At 39.9% G+C, this 13,523-nt stretch overlaps 1 protein-coding gene across 1 annotated transcript in view; it reads left to right on the forward strand.

The window, feature by feature from the left end:
- Window positions 1-1,241: 1,241 nt before the first annotated feature.
- LOC149440450 (putative ATP-dependent RNA helicase DDX60) overlaps window positions 1,242-13,523 on the forward strand; it is a gene marked incomplete at its 3' end in the record, with an annotated part of 218,315 nt that continues 206,033 nt past the window's right edge. The window contains 3 exon segments of the mRNA XM_089658599.1: window positions 1,242-1,429; window positions 2,993-3,062; window positions 13,046-13,235. Coding sequence (XP_089514725.1) covers window positions 1,264-1,429; window positions 2,993-3,062; window positions 13,046-13,235 — 426 coding nt within the window.

Here is a 13,523-nt window from a genome sequence, read left to right on the forward strand (position 1 = left end):
TTTATGATTGGAAGCTTCTGATCATGTGACTGCTGCAACAACCAATCACAGCAATTATATGATCAAGAAGCTTGTCTTTTCCTCCCAGCATTAAGACCCTCTTAAAGGGCTGCTGGGTGGTGATGGCAAAGGGTTACATATTCTGAAAGTTTGCAAAACATGCAACTTTTGAAATATAAAGCACAACAGCAAGACCTGACTATATAAGGAAGTTTATACAACTTTCACAATTTATTATTGTTTTTTGTTTACATTTTTTATTTAGAAAGGGTTACATCACATCTGATGTACATACAGTGACTCCCGACCAGGGAGTGTATAGAGCAAATACTAACAGAATAAGGCAGTGTGCAAAACAATTTTGCAGTATAGCTATCTGGTACAGACAAGCAACTTGAGAATCATACAAGTTGTTTATGATGTCATACAGGTTATACAAATCTGGTATATTGTGATGTCGATGTCATCTGGGATTTCCAGTTTTGTTGTTAAAAGAATGGTGAAAACAGACAGAACATTTAACAGAGAACACTGTCCGAGGGGGATGGCATGGACCTAGGAAAGTAGAGACTAGAAACAAAAAAAAAGACAGGAGGGAAGGGGTGCCGCTCCTCTTATGGGTGGGGGAAGGGGGAGGGTAGAAAAGTTGCGGACTAACATCCATATAGATAAACGTAGGTTCAAATGCACATCTTAGCCTCCCGAGGGGGGCCATGGCCGAATGTAAACAAGAAAAAGGACATCGACAGTATTCGAGTGTCTAACAGTTCAAAGAAATTGTTGATATCTAGCAGAGTATTTGAAATAATTCCAATAAAAACATTTTTTATTTTGGTCAGAGATCTTGTCCTAAAGGGCCGCTGTTAGTTCTTCCATCTCTTGGACATTGTTCGCTCTCACAAACCATTTTCACAGTGTTGGGGGATGTACTTTTCCAGGAGCTGGGGATACATACTTTAGCTGCATTCAGTAACTGAAACAACATGGATTTCCTTTATCTCTTAAAGGACATTGGGGTCAGGTAGAGGAGTACTGCAGCCGGGTTTTTGGCTTATGCGAAGCCTGTAGTCTCTAAAACCGACCCCTGAAAGAGTTGTACACAATTTATATTTTACGTACGTTTTTATGCATTTAGTGGGGGATCCCAATTGAACTATGTCTTTATTGTGGTGCCTTGATTTCTGCTTTAAATAGAAAATAGTTTAAAATAGGACTGAAATATATGTTTTAATTTTAAAGGAAAGAGATTAGTAATAAAAAATCATGGCTTCTGGAGGATCTGAGTCGGAGGAGGATACGTGGTCATCTGAAAGTGAAGACCCTTCTGAAAGTGATCACTTTTCTGAATATGACACAATTTCTGAAAGTTCAGAATCTGAAAATGTCAATACTTCTGAATCTACTACTGAAGAAAAGGAGGAGACTTCAGGTACAGATCGTTTTGTAGATACATTTACCAATATTATTCTTTGAGCATGTGTGAAATTTGGTATGCTTTTCCATATATACACATTTTCTTATAGCAGTTCCTACTGTTCTCCTGTGGTGAGGGTGCCCACCTATTAAAGTGTCAATGCCGCCTCTTCTCAGTGTCTAGCGACAGCTTTATTTCAACCTTTCATGTCAGAAAAAAATGTTTTGCACATTGTTGTAAAGGAATCCTAAAGATATGTGAAGATTTACACATATCATGTTATGGATATATATCAGTTTATGAGTGGGACTATGATTTATTATATCAATACCAACATTATGGATACTATGCAATTAATTAACTAAAACTGGACCGTTTAAAATCTGGTGCAGCTGTGCATTTTGGTAGCCAATCAGCTTCCAACTTCAGCTTGTTTAATTAAGCTTTAACAAAAAAACTGGAAGAATGGTTACTTTGCAGAACTGCACCAAAGTTTGCACTCTTCAGCTTTAGTAAATTAACCCCTATGCTTTAAAACACAATTAGGTTGATTTACTAAAATATTTGAGAATACACGAACAATAAATGATGTAAATAATCACATTAGCTAGAGCCATCATCATGTGTATATCGGGAGCTGTGCAACAGGTGCTATTTTGACCACATGCGTTACCATGTCTGCTATTTCATCATGAAGAGCAAGTTAGAACAAAGAGCAATTGTGAAATTTTGCGTGAAATAAAGCAAACCTGTCACAGAGACTATTACCATGATTTGGCAAGTTTACAGCGATGCTGCAATGAGTTGTTCGAGGTTGTTGAGTGGCACGCGTGCTTCAAGAGCGGAAGAACATTACTGGAAGACAATGAGAGACCAGGAAGACCTTCAACAACCCCTGAAAATGTTGAAACCATTCAGCAACTTGTGAATGATGGAGGATCATTACCGGTGACGAAACTTTGGTGTACGGGTTTCACTCAAAATTTCATGTTTGCTGTCTGTTCTAACATGATGTCCATTAAGAAATAGCAGACGTGGTAATGCACATGGTCAGAATAGCACCATTTACACAGCTCCCAATGTACTCAGGACTATGTCTTTTGGCACACTGACTTATGAAGGTCAGTGCTCCCTGTGGTAATGCATACAGTCTTGTGCTGCCATCTGTTGGCGTGTTACAAAACTAGTCTCTAAACTTTTTGGTACCACCTCGTATAACTAGCAAGTTATATAATTCAATACAAAAATCCATGGCACTTGGTCTAGGTAATCATCACAGAAAATGTAATTGTAAATGGTTTGTTACATTTAAATTAAAAAACTGAGATTTCTGTTGCATACATTTGTAAATACATATGAAGCCACACTGCTGACCCAAGTCACTTTACCTTGGAGCTTTACATTGGAGGTAGCCCCATCCTCCTTAAAAGCACACAAACATGAATCTTCAGATGGATTGAGAGATTGTGGGCATTTTGCATGTTCTGTATAATAAATGTTTGTATTGATTTATGTATTCTCTGCTAGTTGACCTTTTGTTTCTTTGTACTGCTTCTAATAATTATAATATTCACATAGAAATGAAGAAACCTGTTTCCTTTTGTGACATAATATCCTACAATCTCACACAACAACTATCAAATTCAAAGTAAGTATATCATGGCTTATCATACCAATTAGGAATGAAGTTCAAGTTCACCACTACCATGGGTTTCAGGTGAATCCTGTGCAAAATTTGTGGTTCTAGTGAAATTAGATTTTTTTTTAACTATAACGCACTGCATTTGAACTAATGCCAGCAGGTTTAAAAGGGCCAATAAGAGGGCTTTGGCTAAACCAAATCCTTCCCTATAAAAGGCTATATAAGGCTTTTATTTTAACAGTTTTTTTTATTGTCAGGCCTTTAAAAACATATTTCACTTCTTGCAAAAAAAAGTAATAAACTCTCACAGTGATTAAAAAATTGGCATTTATTAATTTTTTGCATTGGAAACAGTAAAGCATTTTAACCACTTGCCTGCCACCCTATAGTAGAACTACTACTAAAGGGAAGCAGGGCTGTGCAAAATCACACACATATATATATATATATATATATATATACATACATATATATACATATATATATATATATATATACGTGATTAGCATTTCTGGGCAGGGGGCGCTTGCTGCCCTACTCGTTACGCCATTGGTAGCCCTGGATGTCAATCACCGGGCCAGAGATTCCCCACCGGCACCCGGCGATCATCGAGTAATACTGTCAGGGGAGAGACCTGTGTGTAAACAACACAGATCTCTCTCCTGCCAGAAAGCACATGCTGCTGTGTATTTCTCTTCACAGCAGAGAAATACACAGCAGCTTGTCTCCATAGTAAAACACACACAGCACATTATGTAAAACAGCACACAGTCAACCCTTTGATCACCCCATATGTTAACCCCTTCCTGTCCAGGGTCATTAGTACAGTGTCATGCTTTCTATTAGCACTGATCACTGTATTAGTGTCATTGGGATGTCAGTGGCAGTCAGTTCCCACCCAGTTTCAGAATGCCCACCGCAGTCCCACTATAAGTCGCTGATCGCCGCCATTACCAGTATAAATAGAAAAAAAATTCCAGTATATATACCGCCATTTGTAGATGCTATAACTTTCACATAAACCAATTAATATACACTTATTGTATTTTTTTTTAGTAAAGACGTAGCAGAATACATTTAGGCCCAAATGATGAAAAGTCAAAAATATTGTTTTTTTTTTTCAAAATTGTCGGTCTTTTTTTGTTCATAGCACAAAAAATAAAAACCGCAGAGGTGATCAAATACCACTGAAAAAAGCTCTATTTGTGGGGAAAAAAAGGACATCAATTTCATTAGGGTGCAGTGTTGCATGACCTTGCAGTTGCCAATTAAAATAACGCAGCGTTGTATCACAAAAAATGGCCTGGTCAGGAAGGGGGGTAAATCCTCAGGAGGGCAAGTGGTTAACTGTTGTAGCACTTCCCCCTTTGACGTTGCTGAAGATTTTGGTCCCCCTATAGTCTTGCACAGTCAGACAACAGGCATTTTTCACAGACTTGCATTCCAGAGACAGTAAACAGTCCTTGAACTTGGCTTTTAGGTTTTAATTAGGGGAATTGAACTTGGATGGGGTAATGGGTGTATGGGATTGCCAATGGAACTGCAAACCGAGGACAATTTCTTGGCACTGTGTACAAGTCTTTACAAAGCAAAATCTCTTCTTGGAGAGCCCTCTAGCCTGTCCTGGTGTACCACCCCAGACACCAGAAAATCCTCTTATATCCAGCTGGAGGAATCCCTGGACAAGGGGATACAGTGCTTGGCACTTTAAGGTGAAACAGTTCCAGGTAAGGAGCTAACCCCCTTTACTAGCCCAGAGGGTGTAGGATTACTCACTCACTCTGTTTCCTATGAGCTGGTAGGTTGATAGCTGCTTTCAGGTCTGCCACTCGGCTGGCTCTTTCCCTGATGCACAGGTGGCCCTCGCTCTGGGGACTGAGGAGGTCTGAGAAATCCTCTTTTTCAGCAACACTGCCTGGAGGTAGACTCCTTCCCAACTGGGCCCCCTCCCAGGCTCCTACACCTCTTCTCACTCCATCTTCGAACCCGAACTCTCCTGCTCCTGAGCAAGCTCAGTCACTCTTAAGAGCTGTCCTGATCCCATGCTAGTCCTCCTGCTGGGGATTGGCCAGGATCACTTAAGAGTGCAGACCAGCTCCTCCTCACCTCCACACACTCAATTCTAGAGACCCCTCCAAGTCTCCAGGTCAGGGGGAGTTATCAGGGAACTCATCTGCAGAGGCCCTCAGCCCTGATCCAAATTTGACCCTGCTAACTATTTCCCCAGGCTGCTACTTAGCTCTTCTAAATAAAAAATTGAACACTAGCTCCCCCTGGCTATCTACAGGGGTGCTACACTGTGATCAGGGAATCGTGAATGAAATGCAGAGGCTTCTGCAGACTGTTTCTTCACCCACAGGTCCATACAGATAATCACATCATTTTCACAGGCTTCTTCCAGGTGCTGGGTATTCAGCTGTATTGACTGGCTAGCTAGGGAAGGTTTGACTCCTGTGTATGTGCATAGTAGTCATCCATCCCGGCACTCAGGTACTGTACAGAGAATGTATGTTGAGCTGCGCATGTGCAACTCGGTATACATTTACTATTAGATTGCGAACAAGCAGGTAGGTTAGTTTTATTGCCAGAGACATAATATGTCTCTTCTTCAATAAAAAGCTACCAGCTCACATTTTTTCTTAATATAGATTTACTTCTGTTTTATGACATAGTGGTCTGCCCTTGATTTGTTCAGCACACTTTACTTTCAGTGTGCTGATAAGGCCTATAAAGATGTTAGAGAAAAACTTAATTTAAGATTTAAGTTATAAGTAAATTTAAAATGGAACTTCAGTCAGAAAATTAAGACATAATAGATCGCTTTATGCTGGCCCGTTTTGCAGGTATAGCTAAAACATACACAATAAGTGCCTACACTGTTTAACATCCAGTAATGCACTGTCTCACCTTGCTCTGCACATGCTCATTTGCTCTCTATTCTCAGCCTAGTGCCTAACATCAGAGGCATTTGGGTCTGCTGACAGCCTAAAGATTTACTGCTGAGGGGGAGGAAGCAACAAGAATAACACAAACTGTGCCAAGAGAACACAGATTAGGGAGAGAGAATAGTAAAGCAGAAGAGGTGACTGGACAAACTCTGCTGCCAGAGAGACACAAAAGAGTTAAACGTAAAGGGCAGTGTCTTATCTTATTTACCTGATATTTTCTCCTTCCTTTCTCTGCATTAAGGCCCCTTTCACTTATTTACCACAGCTAAATGCAGGTAATGCATCCCTATGGCTCCATTCACACACTGCGTTTAGCAAAGTCTTCATAACACACAGTTTTATGTGTTTAGGAAAAATAGAGTTGAAAGCACCCAGGAGCGATGTACCACAGCTCTCTGTACATAACCGCAGTTAATTCTCAGTACACAGAAAAAAATAAGTGAACAGTTGCTTTAGAAAAGGCAAGAATTTACTACAGCAGTTAAATGCAGCAAATGCAAGTGCTCTCTGTGCCAGGAGTATTGGAATTTAAAAAAAACATGCATTTACAAGCGGCAGAACAACCGCTCATGTGAAAGAGGCCTAACAGTCCCTGAGCTCAGCTACTGCAGCCTTCCCCTCTAGCGGAGCCAAGACATACAATTAAAGGCTGAAAATGCACACATTTTACTTTGTAAGAAAGTGACTTATTGTTTTTAAGACCAAGGAAAGGGAGAGAGTTCTCAAAGACGTGACTGCTCTGGGCTTCAGAAAATGGCAGCCTCCTGCAAGAAACAGGAGCAACGCTGGAGGCACTTTACAGCATACACTAATTTTGTTAGCATAACTATTAATGTGGAATGTGTTTTCCTTACTAAAGAACATTATTTTTTATCATGGTATGGGTAAAACTCCACTTTAAGCAGGACCACTTCTACTATAAATTTGACGTTTAAAACTCCCCATGCTTCTTACATAAAGTGCTTATTTTTCATGCTAATCACAAACACTGGCTCTGAGTCTGTTCTGCATTATTTAACCACTTGAGCTCCTGAGGATTTACCCCCCTTAATGACCAGGCCTCTTTTTGCTACTTGGCGCTGCACTAATTCAATTGATAATTGTGCGGTCATGCAATGCTGCACCTAAACTAAATTTACGTCCTTTTTTTCACACAAATAGAGCTTTCTTTCGGTGGTGTTTGATCACCTGTGCGCTTTTTATTTTTCACGCTATAAACAAAAAAATACCAAATATTTTGAAGAAAAACAATATTTTTTACTTTCAGGTATAAAAAATATATAGTAAACTCAAAGTTAGTTATAAATTTAGGCCAAAATGTATTCTGCTACATGTTTTTGGTAAAAAAATCCCAATAAGTGTATATTGATTGCTTTGTGTGGAAGTTATAGCGTCTACAATCTATGGTATAGATAATGGAATTTACATAGCTTTTACTTTCTGACTGCCCATCACATTTCTTGAGGTGCCAAAATACCAGGATAGTACAAACACCCTCAAATGACCCCTTTTCGGAAATTAGACACCCTATGCTATCTGCTGAGAGGCATATTGTGTCCATGGAAGATTTTTTTTTTCCACAAGTTTCTGGAAAATGATAAAAACTTCTTTTTTTTTTTACATGAAGTTGTCATTTAAATGATTTATTTCTCGCACAAGCCATGGGTATATGTGGAATTACACCCCAAAATACATTCTGCCACTTCTACTGAGTATGGGGATACCACATGCGTGAGACTTTTTGGGAGCCTAGCCACATACAGGAGCCTGAAATCCAATGAACACTTTGAAAGCCTGAAGGTGCGTAACTTCCTCATTACACTTCCTCACTACCTATCACAGTTTTGAAGGCCCTGACATGCCAGGATAGCCCCAACCCCCCCCCCCAAATGACCCCTTTCTGGAAAGTAGACACCCCACGGAATTTAAAAAGAGGCATGGTGAGTATTTTGCAGATATCATTTTTTCTCACAAGGTTTTGAAATATAAAAAAAATAGAAAAAATATGTTTTTTTTTTTTTTTTCACTTTCCAAAAACTTGTGGCAACAAATGAGATCTGCAAAATACTTACCGTGCTTTTTATCAAATTCCTTGGGGCGTCTACTTTCCAAAAAGTAATTTAGGAGGGTTAGGTGCTATCCTGGCATTTCAGGGCCTCCGAAACTGTGATAAGTAGTCTGGAAGTGTAATGAGGAAATAAAGCCCTTTAAAAGCCTGAAGGTGCTTATTGGATTTTGGGGTCCTGTACTTGGCTAGACTGCCAAAAAGTCTTTCACATGTGGTACCCCCCTACTCGGGAGAAGTAGCAAAATGTATTTTGGGGAGTAATTCCACATATAACCATGGCATGTGTGAGCAGTAAATCATTTAAGTGACAATTTTGTGTAAAAAAAAAAAAAAATATTTATTTTTGTAATTTTCCAAAAACTTGTGGTAAAAAAATAAATTCTTCTATTGATTTAACATTCCTCTCAGCAAATAGTTTGGGGTAACTACTTTCCAAAAAGGGGTCATTTTGGGGGGTGGGGGCGTTTTATGTCCAGCATTAGAAGTTTATACCACACATCATTCACTCTTCTAACCACCTGAAGACCAAGCCTTTTTGTTCACATGAAAAAAATCAGTATTTTTTGCTAGGAAATTAATTTTAACCCCCAAATATTATATATTTTTTTAAAGCAGACACCCTAGTGAATAAAATGGTGGGTACTACAATTTTTTATGGCACATAGTACTCGCGCAGCGATTTTTCAAATGCAATTAAAAAAAAAAAAAAATACACTTTTTTTACTTGTAATGCACAAAAACACAATATATTGGCCAATTGTTTGGTAGAATATAAAAGATAATGGTATGCCGAGTAAATAGATACCAAACATGACATGCTTTAAAACTGCGCATGCCCCGTACAATGGCGACAAACTGCAAACATTTTTAATATCCATAGGCAGCGCTTTAAAAGCCTTTAAAAGCCACCATTTTAGATTTACAGAGGAGATCTAGTGTTAGAATTACTGCCCTTGATCTGATGTTCACGGCAATACCTCACATGCATGGTGCACCGCTGTTTACATAACGGCACAGGGTCAGGGCTTGTGCACACAGGTGTACGCGCATGGGAGGGGCAATTTTTTTTTTTTAGTTATTTTGATTTTTTTAATTATTTTTACATTGTACCTTTCATTTTTTTTTTATCACTTTTAATGCTATAACAGGGAATGCAAATAACCCCTATAACTTCAATGGGCATTGTCATATTCTTTTTTGAGAAATCTGGGGTCTATCAGACTCTAGATCTCTCCTCTGCCTTTACATTATCTAATCAAACCAAAATCGGTGTGATCAGATGCTTTCCCAATTTACAAATGGCGCTGTTTATATCCTGCGAAACTGAAGTGATGAAATGCTTGTAGCTTCCGAATTCTTAGACTATAGAGATGATTGGCACCATTCTGGTCTCCAATCAGCTCTATGGTCAGGTAGCAGAAACACCGGCTGCATTCTCAGTTTCCCCTGATGGCACGGGACTGCCTGAGAAGGCCGTGGAAGGCAGCGGGGGAGGGGGGACATCATCTCCCACTGCTTGTAAAAGCAATCTTGCAGTTAATTAGCCACTAGGATTGCTTTTACATGAAAGCCGATCACCGGCTGAAAAAAACGATACCAGGATGATGCCTGCAGCTGTAGGCATCATCCTGGTATAACCATTCAAATCCAGTGATGTACCAGTACATCGCTGGTTTTTGTTGGGGTATATATGCTATGTTATTTTTTTTTTTTTGTATGTAGCCTGTGGAATTAAAGAAAAAATGAGAAGAAATCTCTGCCAGAAAAAGTGTGTGGTATGCCCACCATTAGAATATACCGCCCTGCATCCACCCACTTCTAATGGTGGGCACACATTAGGTCACACTTTGCCACAAGTGCCAGTTCCAAGATTGAATAAATGTCTAAATAGTGGCACGCTTGAATAAAAATTGTCCACGTATAAGTGGTACTCCATATGGAGAAATGATGACACCAAGTCCCAAACTATCTTGCCACTGCTCCCCATGTAGTCTGGGCATTCAGGCGGGCTCCACGTGACTATCTTTTCCCTCGTAAATCCGAAACTTATAAGTATAGCCTGTTGTCCTCTCACAGGTCTTCTACATCTTGACCCCATATCTGGCACGCTTGCAGGGGAGAAATTGTTTGAATGCAAGGCGGCCAGAAAAATTAATCAGGGACTCCTCAACGCAGATTTTTTGCTGGGGAGTATAGACATCTGCAAATTTTAGGTTAAGGTGATTTGCAAGGGGTTGAATTTTGTGGAGCCGGTAAAATTCAGGGTTACCCCGAGGATGACAGAGTGTATTGTCGCTGAAATGCATAAAACACATTATACTCCCATATCTATGCCTGGCCATGGCAGCAGAGAACACGGCATATGATGAATCGGGTCTGCAGACCAATACAACCGCAATTCATTTCTTTTAGTAATGCCCATGTTGAGGGTTAGGCCCAAAAAAAATTTAAATTTGAAAACCGTAATGGGTTTCCATGCGAATGGTCTGGCAAGGTTTGAATTTGGGTTGGCGGCAATAAATTGTTGTGCATATAAACTGCTTTGATCCACAATCAACGCATGCAGATATTCCATAAAAAACAGCTCCAAAAATCAAGGAGGTATGTAAAAGACCAGGATGTACTACACCGCTGGTACTCGCCAGTTCACCAAAAGGTAGAGCGGCACTAGTACTGGCACTCTGCTGCATATGAGAGTCATCAAAATTTACCGGCAAGTGCTAACAGAGATCAGGCCTGATTCTGCGAACACTGCGGTTTTGTGTGCAATGTATCAAGTGACAGTGACCTACTGACACTGCACTTCCTGGGGGAGAAGGGGGGGTAAACGTAGGGGCTAAACGCAGGTGCTGGCAGGTGCCGGGGCTGATCCCGCTAACGCTGCGTTTTTGGGGACGCTATACTAATGTGAATAGTATGGTATAGTGCTGACCTGATCAAAGATATTGACCCTTTCAGACACTATACTAGCAATGGAGGTTTATTGTACATGAGCGTGCTCCTGGCAATCAAGGGATTAAATGTGATGACTGGTGTACTGACAGGCAATCTGACACTATCTGGGAGGGGTGTGAAAACCACGGGAGCACGAATCACGTGTATATATATATATATATATATATATATATATATATATATATGTGATTTTGCGTACCCATGCCTCCCTGTAGCAGTATTTCTGCTGTAGGGTGGTCAGGAAGCGGTTACAGAAGAGGTTTGTGTTACGGCACTGCGTTACTTTAACTGACAATTGCGCGGTCATGCAACACTGCACCTAAATTAAATTTACATCCTTTTTTTCCCACAAATTGAGCTTTCTTTCGGTGGTATTTGATCGCCTGTGCGTTTTTTATTTTTTGCGCTATAAAAAAAAAGGCTGACAATTTTGAGAAAAAAACAATATTTCGGACTTCTTGCTATAAAACATGTCCAGTAAAAAAAATAAAAAAATCTAATTTTGTCACAAATTTCATCCAAAATGCATTCTGCGACATGTCTCTGCTAAAAAAAATCCCAATACATGTAAATTAATTGGTTTACATGAAAGTTATAGCGTTTACAAATGGCGGGAAAGATACTGGGATTTTAAAAAATGTTTTATACTAATAATGGCGGCGATCGGCGACATATGGCGGCGATCAGCGACTTATGGCAGGACTGCGGCTGACATTTTGACACTGGGGGGGAACTGACTTGGGGTCACTGACATCCCCAGTGACACCAATACAGTGATCAGTGAAAAAAAACCCCACTGACACTGTACTAATGGCACTGGGGAGGAAGGAGTTAACATTTTTTAGGGTTAACTGTGTGAGGGCAGTGTTTTACTAGGGGGCGGGGGTGTGTGCTGGACGAGGACAGGCTGATCGGGAGAGAGAAACTCTTCTATCCCTCTTCAGCTTGTCAGGAGCTGACAGGCAACTGACAGAGAGCAGGGCTGTGTGTAAACAATGCAGCCCTGCTCTCTGTCAGCGATTACCGCTAATCGCGGGGAAATGGCCGGTAATCACCGGCCATGACCCGGCGGCTGAGACCAGCTGCTGACACCCGCGGAACAGGTAGGGCGGGCGCGAAAAACACGTTTTAAAACGTGGTTTTGCGCAGCCGTGCCGCCCTGAAAACGTTTTCATGCAGTGGCTGGGGCTCAAGCAGTTAAACATTATCATATTTTCGGTTATAAAAAATATCCAATAAAATCCAATAAATTTAGGCCAAAATGTATTCTGCTACATGTGTTTGGTAAAAAAAACCCAATATATGTATATTATTTGGTTTGTAAGAAAGTTATAGCGTCTACAAATTATGTTACATATTGGAATTTACACAGCTTTTACTTTCTGATATTGCTTGAGGTGCTAATATGCCAGGGCAGTACAAAAAAACCCAAATGACCCCTTTTTGAAAAGTAGACACCCCAAGGAATTTGCTGAGAGGCATGTTGAGTGCATGGAAGATTTTGTTTTTTGCCACAAATTTTTAGAAAATTACAATTTTTTTTCTTTATTTTTTTACACAAAGTTGTCACTTAAATGGTATATTGCTCACATAACTTTTTTCTTTTACTAAGGCTGATGTCAGATGGACAATTCTGCCACTGGAGTCGAATCACCAGATGCAGGATCACTAAAGAAGCCGTCTGCCAGTCCCTATAGAATTGCTCCCTTTGTAAGCCAGATGCAGCGAGATATCGCTGGCCCAGATACTGCTAAATCTCAAATGCTAGCAATGGGAGTGACATCTTGTTGCTTCAACTACAGAGGGAGCAATTCCATAGGGACAAACAGGTAGCCTCTTAGTGATCCTGCCACTGGGGAGCTTGTGAAATCACTATCACTAGCGGCATAGTCACCCTTCTGACATCAGCATAACACATATGTGAATGTATAAAAAATTCTGAGATATGTTGTATTGTACCGTTACAAAGAATGTAATAAAATGATTTATAACAAGTTCTCACCTTTTTTTTTATTTAGATTTGTGAGTTTACTCAACGACTATATGGAGTCTGAGTTCTTTGTCATTGACGGAGATTCCTTGATAATTACGTGTGCTTCAAATAGTTCCTTGTCACCAGGGGAGAGCTTACACTTTTTTTTCTTGGTGGAACAGTTTCTGTTCAATTTAACAAGCAGGCAAGCTAGATATGTTGTTGTGTTTTTTCAGGTATGTACCTGATATCTGTTTTTGGATCACAGTTTGAATAGAGAAGTAGTAAATTTTGTATCATTGTAGTATGTAGTGTAAATTTTTGGTAGGAAAATTACATTTTTTTATATTGCTCTTACATGTTTTTTGTTATTGGATTACATAACAAAGTATGTTGATTCTTACCTTTTGTTGCTTACTGAAATTAAAATGTATGAAAACACAAGACCTGCTCAGCTCAGGAACAGGTGCAATTTGTAAAGAATGCAGAGAAACAAGTATCTTTGTTTAGCATTTCCCTACCCC

Source organism: Staurois parvus, unplaced genomic scaffold (genome assembly GCF_062004578.1).
Source record: "Staurois parvus isolate SC_StPar_1 unplaced genomic scaffold, SC_StPar_1.0 ptg001083l, whole genome shotgun sequence".
Lineage (NCBI taxonomy): Eukaryota > Metazoa > Chordata > Amphibia > Anura > Ranidae > Staurois > Staurois parvus.